Source organism: Bombyx mandarina, chromosome 04 (genome assembly GCF_030267445.1).
Source record: "Bombyx mandarina strain Sakado chromosome 04, ASM3026744v2".
Lineage (NCBI taxonomy): Eukaryota > Metazoa > Arthropoda > Insecta > Lepidoptera > Bombycidae > Bombyx > Bombyx mandarina.
In genome coordinates this window covers 11591921-11607765 of record NC_143211.1, presented here as the reverse complement: position 1 = coordinate 11607765, position 15845 = coordinate 11591921, and the positions used below count along the sequence as shown (strand labels likewise).

The window sequence follows — 15845 nt, the reverse complement described above, 5'->3', positions numbered from 1 at the left end:
AGGTGCCTACGTCTTGTGAGTCCGCACCTACCCGTGCGGACTCACAAGACGTCCATCAGTAACTACGCAAATTATAATTTTGCGGGTTTGATTTTTATTACACGATATTATTCCTTCACCGTGGAAGTCAATCGTGAACATTTATTAAGTGCGTATTTTATTAGAAAAAATGGTACTTGCCTAAGGGATTCGAACACCGTTGCATCGCTAGATAAGAATGCACCGTCGACTTATAGGACTTTAGGCCACGACGACTTTTTATATTATAATTAAAATTAAAATTACACGCATCAATGTAAAAATTATTTTAAGTTATTTTGTTGCGTGAATATGTGAACGAACTCCCGGTCCAGTTAGTGTTAAGGCGACTTCGCGGCCGAAATCGCAGGATGGTGGTACCTACCCCAGGGAGCTCATAATATACCCAACTGATAAAAATGAGTAGACGATTAAAGCATACAGCTACGATATTCAAAGAACTCTGCTGCCCATTCTCCGGTCCTACCACTATTTACGGTACACTGGAAAAAATGAGGCTATGTTATTCTAGACCGATATCATACCACACACTAGGCCCACTGTTTGTTTATTAACGCTTCACTCAAAAATATCTACAGTATTTGTCTTTCTAAAGTCTTTCTAAAGTCTCTATAAAGATACTATTATTATACACCAAATAACACATATTATATCAGATAATAGAATATAAGGTTAACACGTCAAAACTCTGCACAAAGACTAAAGTTTATATTCCTTTTTCAATGTCTCCAAATTTGCTACAAGGAGTACAATCTTTCTACGCGTATGTTTAAACAGTTTAATATTAAGTATAATAAAAACGAATGTACCAATTTAGCTTACGTGCAGAGTTTTACGGAGTCTAACTTTGAACGCTACGTCATTTGGCATAGGTATATTTCGTACGAACAAGTTGGACTATTCCAAAGGGGTACCGACAGAAGTGTATCGTTTCAACATAACAAAGTTATACTGTTTTCGTATGCGCTCGACCATGGAAATTAACGGAAATAAGTTTGATGATACGGCCCATACCGATGCAAACTCTCGTCTGCTACACCTACACGTTTGTTGTGTTCATATAAAGCTATTTCCTGTTTTTCAAGCATTTATTTTATTATTAACAAAAAGTTTGGAGAAATCTCCAAACGCTTGAAGCTTGCTTTTCCTGTTTTTAACTTCTAAATAAGTCTCAAAACATTTGTATGAAGCTATGTTATATGAGGTTTAGCGACACGAACCATTAATACATGTCTGTTTAACAGATCTGCTGCTGGAATATTGGAATAAGCTATGTACTTTCATTTTAGTCACGTACGATATCGTTAAACGAACTCTATAAATATTAGTTATAGGCAGATAAAAGACATGAACACAAGCCTTAATTAATCATTCAAACAAAAGCATCTGTGCATTGCAAACCATTTGTTTATCTTAACAACAATAGTTGCACCTGAGGCTAATGAGGTGTTTACCCCCCATTAAAAATAACTTAATATACCTTTACTTCAGCATCCACAAAATTATATTTATTCGGTATTTGTGTCAATATAAAATGTTTAACACAAAAAATAGTACAAATCACTTTTAACAATCTTTTAATTCAGTAAGCAACACCAATAAAACTCTCAACCAACTAATTAGCCAAGTTTCTGGACTTTAAAAACTAGTTGAGTTACGTCGGTAAATTCTGCAACTTTAGGTTCAGTTTTGGTTCCACAGTTTCAAGGAGGTATTTGAAAAAATGTTTTGGTACTTAGTACGGTAATAATGCTTAATATTATAAAAGTATCCAAATAAAAACAAGATATAAACATACGAGTTGGATAAGTACCCTTTCTATAAATATAAGCATACATTGTTGCTCAAAAAGTTAATCTAAATAATTGTTTCGGACAGCTCTATAGTAAAATAAAAGGGATTGATCTCGAGTAGATGTCGTGTAGAAAGCTGCCATTCAGCATTTGTGTGTGCCAAGGCAACGAGACGACGCGTAGGTACGCGGGGTCGACGCCCGAAAGCGGCGGGACGGGGGTGCACGCGCCAGGGTTGCTTTGCACTTTCGACTCGCTGCACTCATTTCCGCATAAACAGTACCCGTCTCGCTAGAACAAGATGTAGACCTAGCACGCACTAGCGACGGTACAGACAGACCTGAGATTTAATGTAGTTTGTACTGCCATTGTTAACTAAAATAAAGAGTTATGGAAAAGTCATCCTTACGTAGATGCGATCGACAACAGCTTCAATCAATAATAGTACTACATATTATTATTGATCAAATAATAGTACTATTATCGATCGAATGACAACAGCGACGTTTTATTTGTTGACAATTTTAAGATCAATATAATTTTATTGTATGTAATATACAATAAATGATTTTTTAGGTTTGGAAATATTTGGATTTTAGCATTAGACTCGAACAATTAAACACGTTAAAAGTACAAGCATGCAAAAATGCCTTAAGGTGTTTTCTAAAGGAGCTTACTTTAGCCACATCCTTAAATTGGAAATTCCTTGTTTACCAACAACTCGTAAAGTAATTAAACAATAAAATGATTAACGAACTTTAAAAAGTTTCGCGTACAACCTAATCAGTACAAACCGGCTACAGTTAAAGAAGAAACGCAATTTGAAGTTCCTCTTAAAAGTTTCGAAAGCGAAGGAGCGTGGGTGAAATAAAACAAAGGCAGAAACGCACCCGTCGCGGCACTCATGCTGAGTGCTCTGCTTTGTGGATGGCTGGGCGATACAATGCAATACACAATACGTACGTACAAACTAGTCGCCTACGCCACTGAACACAGGCAAATAGCTTGCGCATTACCAATCGTGTAAAACTTTAAAGCACCTGTTTGAAGTGTGACGTTTAAAACACGCAATTTTTGTACATGTCGCATTTCAAGAATAACACGACTAAAAGCAATTTACCTTAAGGACGCACCGAGAAGGAACACTCCAATGCGAGCTCAGTGAAGCACCAATCAACATTCTAAATTTGACGCGGTGAACCTGCTCTTGAATCGAATCCGAAATGATTTTCTTTAAAAGGAATTCCACTTGATGTTCGGTCCTTAAGCTCGACCGTGCTGAGATCATTAGCGAGGTGAACACTAATGAACCTCTCAATCGAGGACATAGATCGCCCGAGGAGACAAGACCCTACATCGAGATAACAGTGTCTTCTCGAAATATCGAATTTTTCCTATCAAATACCCATAAACCTTCATAGAAAAGTCAGCAACTCTGCCTTATATTCTAATTCGCAGAATATTAAATTCTTCTAATTTTATATTATTTACATAGGAATGTTTTACAAACAATGTGAATGTTATTTCAACACAGCCAAATAACAATGATATGTTAGCAAATATTAGGATAATCATCACTAAAAACTATTTGACTACACGTAGGAGACGTATTAGGGTCCTATTTCTTCCCTATCCCGTCTTTCATCTGACTAGGTCGAAGCTTTGAAATATTATTGACACGTTAATAAGTTTTGTCATAACACCATCAGTTTAATACGGCGGCGTACGAATAGCTCTTACAATTAGGTATATAAAATTAGCGATTGTTACGATAGACTGTGGACGGGCTCCATTATACTTCTATCGTCTTTAATAATATCTAATCTAAAATTAGAAAAAATCAATGTTCATTTGAATTGCCCTTTGTTTATCACCTATGAATTTTTAAACCGCTTATTCGATTGTAATGAAACTTGGTACAGTTATTGTTAGAGCTCCAAGGAAGGTTTATGTCTTAGTATCATCAAACAAGGATGGTCGCGCCGAAGCGGTTTCAAGAATTCTATACAACTAGCAATAGCGACGGGTGCGTTGACAGATTTCATCAGTGATTTATATATAAAAAAGGCCATATTCATGACATATACCATAAAACAATAAAAATTATGCATTATTAATATATGAATTTCTAGTTTTTTTGTTTAGGTAACAATTACAAAACATTTACTACAAATGTATATTGCGTCTAAATTTTGGAACAAAATATTTTAAAACATGTATTTTTAATAGCTTATATATTCCTTTGTTATATCTATTTACGTCTCCCATGTCCCGGCTTTATTGAAAAAATATAAGAGAGAACGAAGCGAGCCCTCCACTGTATATGCCGAGAGCTGATCGAGAGTCGTTGCAAGTGCGCTCTTCTTTCAAAAGGGTTGCTTTGTGCCATCCGCTGGAACCACTTCGCAAAACAGGGGACACACGATCTTTACAATACACTGAATTTTAATGTGCGTTAAGCTTGTATCGGGCGGCAGACGGGTTCACGACTAATAATTTATGAATTAGCTTTATTTTCGTAAATTACACTTGTCTTTTATTGAGCAGTACGTCGTTTAAGAACTAATAACCGGAACTTTCTTTGTATGATTAAATATAAATCTATATATAAGTATATAAAAATGAATTGCTGCTGGTTAGTCTCGCTAAAACTCGAGAACGGCTAGACCGATTTGGCTAATTTTGGTCTTGAATTATTTGTGGAAATCCAGAGAAGGTTTAAAAGGTAGATAAATATGAAAATGCTCGGAATTAAATAAAAATAACAATTTTGTTTTCCCTTTGATGTGTCCCCCGTCGGACGGATTCCTTTTGTTTGTTTTAAGTTTATTTTATACAAAAGTTTAGGTCTTTTATTTATCGTTTGAGGCACTACGAAGTTTTCCGGGTCAGCTAGTACTTTATAAAAATAAAGCAAAACGGACCACAGATCACCATAAAATATTTAAAAGTTTCAGCGCAAAGGCTATGTGGAATGGCGTAGTACAAGTAGAATTAAGCAATACTTCCTCAAGTGTTTCACAATTAATTTTATTTCTCGTCTTAATCTTGAACGTCTTACCTCTGATACTTTCTTTTTTTTTAAGCTGTACAAATGCTTTTTTCACACTCATTATCAAAATTAAATATTGTTTCTTTCTTAAGTAATTAATAGAATAATTCTGTAATTTTTTTCTGAAATATCCGGTCAAACCCAGGAATGATTGTACACTTTTAATATTCATGCCATTTGATCAAATTACTGCAGTCTAGAGCTGTTTTACATTTATTAGTTGAATAACAAGTTTCCCGCCAGCATTACGTAATACAATATTTGCAATTGTATTGAAATGCAAGCGTATTTCTACGTAAAAACCGGTGGAGTATTAGAACGAATGAAACATAGTTTACTTAATGATGGAACACCGTTACCATATCGTTATCCTGTAATTCGGTTCTAATGGTGCCGTTAAGGAAGTGTTCCGAAAGCGGGCCGAGTGGCGCTCATGAAGGAAATGAGTTCAATTTACCATTATCTCGGAGAATTGACTGCCGCGACCTCGCTCGCCTTCTTGTTACACTGTCTTATTTAGTATGGGAAACCAACTAGAAAACCATACGGAAATTGCGAGGTTGCAAATTGGGTTCCCTAAACATTTATTAGATTTTTTGTTCTTAATTAAACTATAAGGGTCTATATATTAAACTATAAGGGTTGTCAGTTACTATAGTAGAACTATTTTGTCCGTGCAGTTTGGGTCATAAAAAATCGGAGCGGTGAAGCGAGTATTTCGCTCTCTCTCCCACTCACGAGCCTTATCGACGGGCATAGTGATGCGCATTATTGTTGTCGATAAGCGTTATCGATAGTGTATTTAGTTTTGTCATTTTGTAGGTTAATGATAAAAATGAAAGAAAAAATCACTAATCGAACACTTATACCACATATCGCCGCAGCAAGTTCACGAGAACGGCAGAAATTAACACTTTGTAACTTTTCGGGATCTATTCTTATTTCAGTGACAACAACACGTGTAAATACTATTTTGAATAAATTCTGCCGTTTTGATAGAAAGCAAAGGAGTAGCCATTGTGTCACTAAAGAAATTCAGAGAACGAATGCATAAAAATACCTTTCTCTTTGACATAATGTACTATAATTTGCAGTTAAATACAAATGACTCATAACATAAAAATGTCTCACCACCCTTCCTTCGTACACCGCCCCGCCGCCGTGTACATGACTTCGATGACTCGTTTGTTTTTATCGATAATGGCGTTGCGCCCGCGCAACATGCTCCCCGCCCTAGCCGGCCTATGTTTTATGACCCAAACTGCACGGACAAAATAATTGTACTATAGTTTATACCGTGAAAAAATATTAGAAAAAAAAACACGTTGGCACTCGGTGACTGCCGCGGTAAAGCTATTGCATAGCATTATTTATCAACTTATGCAATTATAATTAGACAATAATAATTCATATTAAAACAGTAATAAAATAAGACCACGCTATATTTATTAACATTAACAGAAGCAAAGCATTAAATGTCCCCTTCAAACTCATAAGCTAGACCGCGCGAGAGAGAGATGGGCAGACTTTTCATGATGCGCATGCAGTGCGACGTCACGCCGCGCGCTTATTCACAAACACTACACAAGCGCAACGTGTGAATGTGTGGAACGCGAACATGGTAAGCGGAGTGGGGTTTTTAGGTTTTATTTTCGTTACGAGATTTCTTGATTCGGTCGGCTTAAAAATCTAACAAAGAAGTAATAATTTTTTATTTATTCTTTTCAGGGCGAGTGATGACGTTCAACGGTCTTTGGAACTTTTGGACCAAGTGCTGAGTGAATACGACGAGGGCGAGCCTCGGTCGCTGGATACGCGAGCCCCGGCCGGACCCGCTACACCCGCAACTCCAGCTACACCCGCCACGGACGACGACTCGCCCCTCGCCGGTCATACCTCGGAGGACGATGGATACATGAGCATGAACGGGAGGAGGTGAAATCTTTTTAAAACCTCAATATATCATTAAACACATATAATAATAGAATCATAGCCTTTCACATGTCTACACGCCGACAAGCCATAAAACTATTTATAACAGGCATGCATGTTGTGCGTACCCTATTTTGTTGCATAGCGGACACCTAAAAGACTAAATCTACTAATTTGGGATTAATTAATGAGAAGTTGTTTTTACCCCAATAAAATACCAAATTTTAGTCTTAAAATATTATTAAAATATAATTTAGTTTTAAATAAAAAAAACCCTTAAATGCTATATAGTTTTCAACTTGGAGATTAAAATATGTACATTCAATAATTTTATATGTATTGTCTTTAATTATTCTAAGTCCAATGATAATTTCGATCGTGCTGCACTAACCATGGTCATCGAGGTCGCAAATGTACTAAGAATTGCATTATTACATTATTTCTAGGAAACAGTTAATTTACGCTCACTCAATTTATGTATAAATTATGTTTAACAAATGCGTTGTACAAGACCGTATTTTTGCGAGTTGTTTAAAAGGCTAAATACTAAAATTAAAGATTAAAAACTAATCAATGGCCTAGCGTTTTCTAACAAACGACCGCGAGCACCTCAAATACCAATTCGCTTAAGTAAAATAGTTTTGTATCAAAATTACAGAGCGAAGTTTGCGCTGGGATTCCGTCCTACGGAGGAACGCGAAGAATCTACGCTGCCGGATGCGCCGTCGCTGCACTCGCCACCGCCTCCCGAGGAAGCAGAACGAATCATATCGACATTATTACCTAAGTACGTAACAATTCTAACTCTGTCTTTAGTCATCATCATCATCATCATCATCTTAGGCCTTACAGTTCTATCTTAGGTTTTACTGGTGGTAGGACCTCTTGGGAGTCCGCACGGGTAGGTACCACCACCCCGCCTATTTCTGGCGTGAAACAGTAATGCGTTTCGGTTCGAAGGGTGGAGTAGCCGTTGTAACTATACTGAGACCTTAGAACTTATATCTAGAGGTGGGTGGCGCGTTTACGTTGTAGATATCTATGGGCTCCAGTAACCACTTAACTCCAATTGGGCTGTGAGCTCGTCCATCCATCTAAGTAATAAAAAAAAATATTACAGCCTAGGGTGGGCCTTAGCCTGGTCCAGTATGTCTCTCCAGACTGCTTTGTTCAAGCCTTTCTCCTTCCAGTTCCTGACACTGATAACTTTGAGGTCGTGCTCTACGCTATCTAACCATCGGTCAGTCTTTAGTAACAGACTAAAACAGCGAGTCATTTATTTTAACGTACACTAAAAAGCAAGCTAATGCAACATATGTGTACGTTGGCTAATGGAGAGAACGCAGTTTTTCCTAATATCTAACAGACAATAAAGTAGATATGGTAGAAGTCATAGAAGACTCAGTGCTAATTATGTATTTGTTGAAAGACGGACTAACGTGGAGGAATGTAGTAATGTAGTAGTTTAGCCGTTGTAAGTATACTGATACCTTTGAACTTATATCTCAAGGTGGGTGGCGCATTTACGTTGCAGATGTCTATGGGCTCCAGTAACCACTTAACATCAGGTGGGCTGTGAGCTCGTCCACCCATCTGAGCAATAATAAAATAAAATAAACATTTAAGCACTTCGGCTATACCAGGTGTACAATCAAGGCTCTTCGTACTGCTAACCTCGATGTTCCAGCATATCTTTATATTTTAATATCAAAAGAATTAACATATCGAGATTTTAAAGCTCCATACTAAATATTTGGATCTAAGCATCATCTCTCTCTTTTCAGGGCATCACCAGCGAAAGTCATAGAACAACGTGAATCAGAAGACCAATTAGAATCTATTATCAGTATAAATGGAATAACCACAGCTACGCAAACAACATTTGTAAGTATAGGCCAACCAACCCAACTAATAATTAGTAGATTCTAATATACTTAATAATTTGTCGATCGAAATTCTATGATTCAAGTCTATTATTTACAATAAATAATTTGTAAGTGTAATTTTTTAGTAAACACCCCAAAAATATTACATAAAATAGTTTGACTCTTAAAATCAAGAAATAATAGACGTTAAATTTATGTATTTCAGCCGAAAACAAAACACCAACGTCCGTACGGTTGGGAGAAAGATGACAGCATCGGCTTCAAATTGCAACAGCCTCCTGTGCCGCCGCACAGATTTGCATCTCTAGGTCACGGCGGCCGGCCTGCACCTGACGCGGCAAATGCCTGGCTTCCTCCTAGGCATAACGTTCCAATATGCAACCAAAAGAAATCACCCAGTTTCGAAAATCCCCCATTGCTTCCCTTCATGGGTTTCTCCGCCGAATTCAACGATAAGCCTTATAATGAACATCCAGTTACCATTTATCCGGGACCTAACTTGCACAAACAGGTGCATTCTCCCACGTACGCCATTCAAAAAGTTTCACCGTCTAACACGAAAAGCTCAGAGAGGAAATCGAACGTTAAACGTGACAGTAAATCTGATGGAGAAATGCTGTCACCTAAAGGCAAAATTCCGCCAAGGACTCTCGCCGGTTCTATGGAAAGACATAGAGAAGTGTGTAGGGGATCCACGGAGGAAATACCGCAAAGTAATAGAAGGAGTTCTAGCAAGAGTAACGAGGAAGAACATTTTTCAGACGATTCCCTGGAAGAATCGTTCCCACCACCGCCGCCGACAGTTACAACACCATCAAAACGCAATTCTATCGCTTGGGAAGTGTCACTTGATGGTGACGATCCTCTGCTCACTCCAGGAAGCACAAAAGTGAGTCAATCACATTATTTTGAAAATAAATATTTAATCATAAGTTATGATTTCGCCTTATAGTCAAGTATTAAAATGTGCTTAGTTTAACATAATTTATGGTAGCGGTTTTCAACGGCGACATCTATAGTGGCAACAGAAATTGTTTCCTCAGTCAAAGTCTGCTTTCTGCTCAGTTAAAGGTAAAATTGTCATAATACCATTAAACGATCCCAACTAAGTTTTGATGACCGTCTTTCAGGTTATTGGAAGAAGAAGACGAAAATCAGGAGAACAATCACATTCGAGTACCAGTTCCATACCTCAAAGACTTGATGACGATTGGGGAGATGATTATTGGCCACCACCACCACCGCCCACTCAGTGTGAACCACCCTCACCCACATCCGATGCTGAGCCAGAATATCGAAGAACCCAGGAGATTGCTTGTGGCACATACGTTATAAGAAAAGGAAAGACCAGAAAACAGTTGCCCAGTTTCAATAAAAATGCCACCAATAAAGTAGCGAACACAAGTAATCTCTTGAACAATCATAACTTAAATAGGAGTTTGGATACAGACAAGTCTATCGATGGGTTCAGTTTGTCTATAAGTGGCTCCGGATCGGTTGGGTCCTACAATTCCAGACCAAGTTCAGATCTCAGTTTGCCTCAGTCGAGATATAGCGTAGATTTAAATTCGCGATTGAGTAGGGAACTAAACACACCTAATTCTAGATATAGTATCGATCTCTGCACTCCAAATTCCAGATTGAGCAAAGAAATAAACTCACCAAAATCGAGACTCAGCTTAGATCTTAATAATGGTCAGGAGAGGTACATTACACAAGAATATTTCGGACACAGTCCGAAAAGCAGGAAAATTCCCAACGATAAAGCAATTCATACCAAAGGAAACATGGTGCAAAACAAATTATCACCTCAAAACCGATTTACGGACTTTAAAAAGTACTCATCGACTTTCGACAACATTCAATCCTTGATTAGAGAAGGTAAAGTAGAAGAAGCACCACCAACAGAGTGCAACGAGACAGTTAACGAATTAATGACAGTGCCTCCTAATATGGTGAGAGTCGTCTCTCTGCCGAGCCTTGGCCCGGATGGGGAGAGCAACAGTGCCAGTCGGCAGGCGCTTATCACCACCGTTGAGGAGGAGGAGGACCAGGAAAGTGGTGATCCTGGCTCCAGCGGCGACACCTCGCCTTTGCGCAAAATTGAAAATAACATTAGCGCTATACTCAGCCAAGGCCGGGACCAAAACCACTTTAATCCGTATCTACAAAAAGACTGGAATATTCATAAGGATGAATACTGTGATGAAGTACCTAACGATATAATAGAAAACAATTACCGTTATAGTTCTAGAGAGAGACAGAAAAGACATGACATTCAAAAATCGTCAAGCCACAATGAAATACAAAACCAACGGTCGATTGATCGTCGCGATCGCACCAAGAGATCAAACAGCATGCACAAGTCAACTAGCGCCAAAGATGTTCCCGTAGGCTTAATGAGGCAGCCGTCATCATCTGATTCTGCTGTATCGAGCAGTGGAGATTTCCCACTAAACGTACAAATCGTCGAACATTCATATAGACATCCGCCGCTGCCTCCATCTCCAAATCTAGGTCACGAGCTGGGACCGCTGCCGTTGACACCGGAATCTCCAATATTCCCACCATTACCACCATCCCCCGTTGAAGAAGTTGATGACGAGTATACCGAAATAATGCAACCGACCGAAAAACGACGTTTGAAGAAATCAGACACATTGCCGACTACGACAATGGACTCTAAAAGAAGGTAAAGTCTTTATAAAAATTCCATACCCAGTATTGTAATGGTGTATTTATACCATAGATCGATCCTGAAGTACGTTCTGAACTAGTAGGAACCGATCACAATTTACGTACCATTTGTGTACACTCGAGGAGTTTCACAAGTTAATGTCTATTTAAGTAACCTACTAGTAATAGGGTTCATGCAATAATATGTTTAAAAAAATCATCTATTATAAATATATATCAAAATAAAAGTTCATATGCATGTGTATATATTCACTATAGATTTCTAAACATTTGGATCGATGTCGTAGAAATTTTCAGGAAAAAAGTTTATTTACGTAGAGGGATATTCCTGTGAAGTTTGGTGATCGGGTCAAAGTAGAAAATACTAAATTATAAATATTTCATAAAATATTATGGTTATAGAACGTGTTATGCTAGTTTTTATTGCAAATCAAGACAAGAGATTTAGATGGAATCTCCATGAGCCAGAAGGAAATAGGGGACCCTGGGAGTATTACTATGGAGTATTAGTCGAACTCGTAAAAGAGTTCACAGTGAAACCTAATGGTTCGCAATCCGATCTGATAGTAGATGTATTCGCGAAGCAGATGCCCTTGAGCTGTTAGGTCTCTATCAACTGCCACCATGTGAATGCCGTCGTCCATCTTGAGACCGGTTTTCTAAATCTCAGTTTTTACAGTACAACGAATGCCCCATCTTTCAAACTGAAATGCTTCACGGCAGAAATAGGTAGGGTAGTGGTACTTACCTGAGCGAGCTCAGAAGACGCCACTGCCCGTATTAAACAGGACATGCACATTGGCGGATTTAATGCCCGGGTCATTCTCTACCAGTCGACCTATGATGATCCAGAAAAGTACGTGTTAGGTGCATTGATTGATAGAAATAGGCAGGGTAGTGGTACTTACCCGTGCCGGCTCACATTACGCTCTACCGTCAGTACTTTTACAATTTTGAATGTTTCGTTGTCATTAAAATGAATTTTATATTACAGGCCTTCGGAGCCCCCCGCAGTACCGCCCCACCGCGATACAACTAACAGCTTAAAGACGAGATCGATGGAAACCAGCTACAACAAAAACAGAAGGAACAGTAACTTTAAAAGTGGATCTACTGATCGCAGAACGTTGCCTACAGGTAAATACTTGAACTTGCCTCAGTAAGATAAGTTAATGAAATTAATTGAAAATAGATCAAGTTTCTAAATAACGCCCTAACCACGAACGCGTATAAATGCAATCAAGACTGGATCTTACGGGTTAGGGCGCATGGCTGCATTCACATTGTGCTCTCGATAAGCCAATGCCGAAAACCGCATGATACCAGCCGGAGCGTGAACTCGTTTGTTCACCCACACAAAAAAAAACACTGTTCGGTATTTAAATTTTCTAAACTAAAGACCTCAAATCCCATAGTTTTTAAATGAAAAAATCTGTGAGATGTAAGAATATTACACAGCGTTTTATCTTTTATTAATTATTAATATCTTGCTTCCAAAATGACGACACATAACACGGTACTACACAGGAAAATATTTGTAAAAAAGCGTGGGGTGCATGGTATAAGTAGTTATAATAAATATTTTATGAACAGACATGAGTAGAAGGGTTATTTTGATAATATCTTGAAAAGCACGCATTGTTTTGTTAGTTTTTTTAAACTATTATTTATTTTTCATTTTTTAGTTGCATTTAAATTTTTTCAATTGTTTTTTTTTAAATATTGGATTGTCATCGTTCCTTAATAAGGAGACCAAATTTCAAGTTAATCCAACGTTTTGAAGGGGGTCAAAATCATGTTCAAAGATTCCGTTACATACTAACATATATACGTCTGAAGCTAATAAAAGCTTATTAAAAACACGTCAAATAAAAATAGGGCTTTTTATTTAATAAATTTCTGTACTGACTAACATTTTCAGACATTAATGCTAGCGGTGCTCGTCGTCGAACTCTTCAGCGTCAGAACAGGGAGGCTTCGGGCGGCCGCGGACCCCTGCAGACCTCGGCCAGCCTCCCGGAGACTCCAGTATTCGCTCGCGGTTGTGATGTACCACGTACACCGCCCAGGAATTCCACAGGGCCCCCGAGAACTAACACTATCAACTCAATGCAGTCTATAGGTAAATTTCATTTATATTTTTCTAACTTCTCACTGCATTTCTGAATTTTTGTTTGCTTCATTTTAAAGACTGTTTGAAGCAGTAAGGTTGGATCTGCTGTTTGCAAAAATCAATTCTATATATAATACATATGTACATATGTATTATATATAGAATTTTATAATAAGTATAATACATAATATGTATTATAAGGAACACTTGTTTTTTTTATTCTTTTAATTGGAGTCTTAAGTGTTTATATTTTCACATAAATTACTTGTAAATCGTATCTTAAAAATGATCCAATATCTACAGTATATTTAAAGTAAATGAATTAGAAATTAGAATCTAATTATTCGAATATTCAATTCGAATAATTATATTCACGAATACCCGATCTTATATTTTTGTGTACTCCCAAAATTTTTTTCTCTATTCCTCTAACAAATGCAATATTTCATTTCAATGATAAAGTTGATGTCAATATAAAACAGTTACATAATATTTATTTGTAAATTTATAACTATAAATTATTTATTTATAAATTTATCTGCATTAAATAATTACATTATAAACTAATTATGTACATTATATTGACATTTTATTTATTATTCAAATTTAAGATAATTTGTGTTTTGCGATAAAACAAAACCAACTTAAATACAAGATCGGTCTTACCAATAATAGCTGGCTTTTCAAAGTAACCAGCTCTAGAAAGCGAACAATAAAAGGGTGACGACGCAGACGTACAGTTTTCACGCATTTATACAATAGAACGAAAAAGTGTATTTAAAATTCATTGATTGTATAAAAAATCGCATCTAAATGTTTCTTTCTACACGACCACTACAAGAATTGCAAATAATTGACACACATTGACAAGTTATTCTTGACGATATCTATTAAATTTTGAAAGTAAACAGAAATTTCCCAAATAAGAATACACATTTCATTCGATAATTTAGCATCTCTTCTTTAAGCCGTGTCCAACCGATGCTTAATGTAGGTCCTCAAATGCATTTCATTAGCCTCAGAATATCTTAATTTGGACTAAAGTGGAAAGGTGATTGCATGCAGCCGAGATGCGAATGTTGCAATGGATGTATGGAGTAACGAGAAACGATACATACGGAATGAATATGTTAGAGAAAGTCTGAAAGTAGCACCTCTGACAAAGAAGCTGAGAAGTGCCTGTTTGGGATGTGGACATGTGATGAGACGGAATGAAAATGAGCTTTGTAAGAAAGTGTTAACTATGAATGTGGAAGGATATAGAGGAAGAGGGAGACCTAAGAAAAAATGGATGGATTGCGTGAAAGATGATATGTGTAAGAGGGGAGTGAGCGAAGAAATGGTATATGATAGAGGAGTACGGAGGGAGAAAACTTGTTGCACCGACCCCAGGGGATTGGGAAAAGGGGAGGAGAATGATAATGATGATCTTAATTTGGAACTGTTTGTCGGTTGGATGATTTCGCTGTCTTATTGATTTGTGGTGGTTTTTGTACAGGGAGCAGCGTGACCCTGGGCGGGTACGGTCGCGGTTCGATAATGGGTCCGACCGGCGTGTGCACCGGTGCTGACTTGCTGCGGCTTGGTGGGCCAGCACGCGGATGGTACCCGCGACAAAGAAACCGGTAAGCCTAAAACTTACACCACACTGTATAAAAACAAAGTGATATGTTAAAATGCTATCTTCACATCTCCCTTATCTGCCCTCATCTCCTTTTTATCATCGCACCTCCCGCCATTGGAGCAGAGTACATACATATTATCTAGAACCGCTACGTTCATCGACAGTGCGTTTCCAAATACCTTTTCTGCCACGTACCATCCGGCCTTGGAATGAACTCTCTTCCACGGTGTTTCTCAAGCGCTATGACATGTCCTTCTTCAAACGAGGCTTGCGGAAAGTACTTAATGGTAAGCAGCGGCTTGGCTCTGCCTCTGGCATTGCTGACGTCCATGAGCGAAGGTAACCACTTACGATCAGTTGGGCCGTATGCTCGTCTGCCTAAAAAGGCAATAAAAAAAATGCTACTGAGTTTTAGGTTTAAGAAATGACGAAACGATGGTAACATTGCCCACAGTCGGTGACTGTCTTTAAATGCGTCTCTGATTTTGTTAAAATTTGGGCATATATGAGGTACCAGTTAAAGATAGGTTCGCTAAAAGCTAGAGTCGCTCGTATCTGTGTGGGACAGTTGTAAATAAACACGGTCACAATTAAATTTCACGAACGCCTTCGATAATCTAGGAACAAAGACGTGTTCTTACTAAAACCCTAATAATTAATGATGGATCGCTTTTTTCTTTTCTTTAAATAGCCATTTTGTTCCAAGTCG

The 15845-nt window shown here is 37.8% G+C and overlaps 1 protein-coding gene across 3 annotated transcripts in view; it reads left to right on the top strand.

The window, feature by feature from the left end:
- LOC114248347 (uncharacterized) overlaps positions 1 to 15845 on the top strand; it is a 138833-nt gene that overhangs the window by 90182 nt on the left and 32806 nt on the right. For all 3 annotated transcript variants that reach the window (XM_028181558.2, XM_089740334.1, XM_089740335.1), the window contains 8 exons: positions 6613 to 6819; positions 7475 to 7603; positions 8601 to 8700; positions 8908 to 9591; positions 9833 to 11394; positions 12394 to 12536; positions 13321 to 13521; positions 15011 to 15137. In XM_028181558.2, the coding sequence (XP_028037359.2) occupies positions 6613 to 6819; positions 7475 to 7603; positions 8601 to 8700; positions 8908 to 9591; positions 9833 to 11394; positions 12394 to 12536; positions 13321 to 13521; positions 15011 to 15137 (3153 nt within the window). The remainder of the gene's footprint in view (positions 1 to 6612; positions 6820 to 7474; positions 7604 to 8600; positions 8701 to 8907; positions 9592 to 9832; positions 11395 to 12393; positions 12537 to 13320; positions 13522 to 15010; positions 15138 to 15845) is intronic.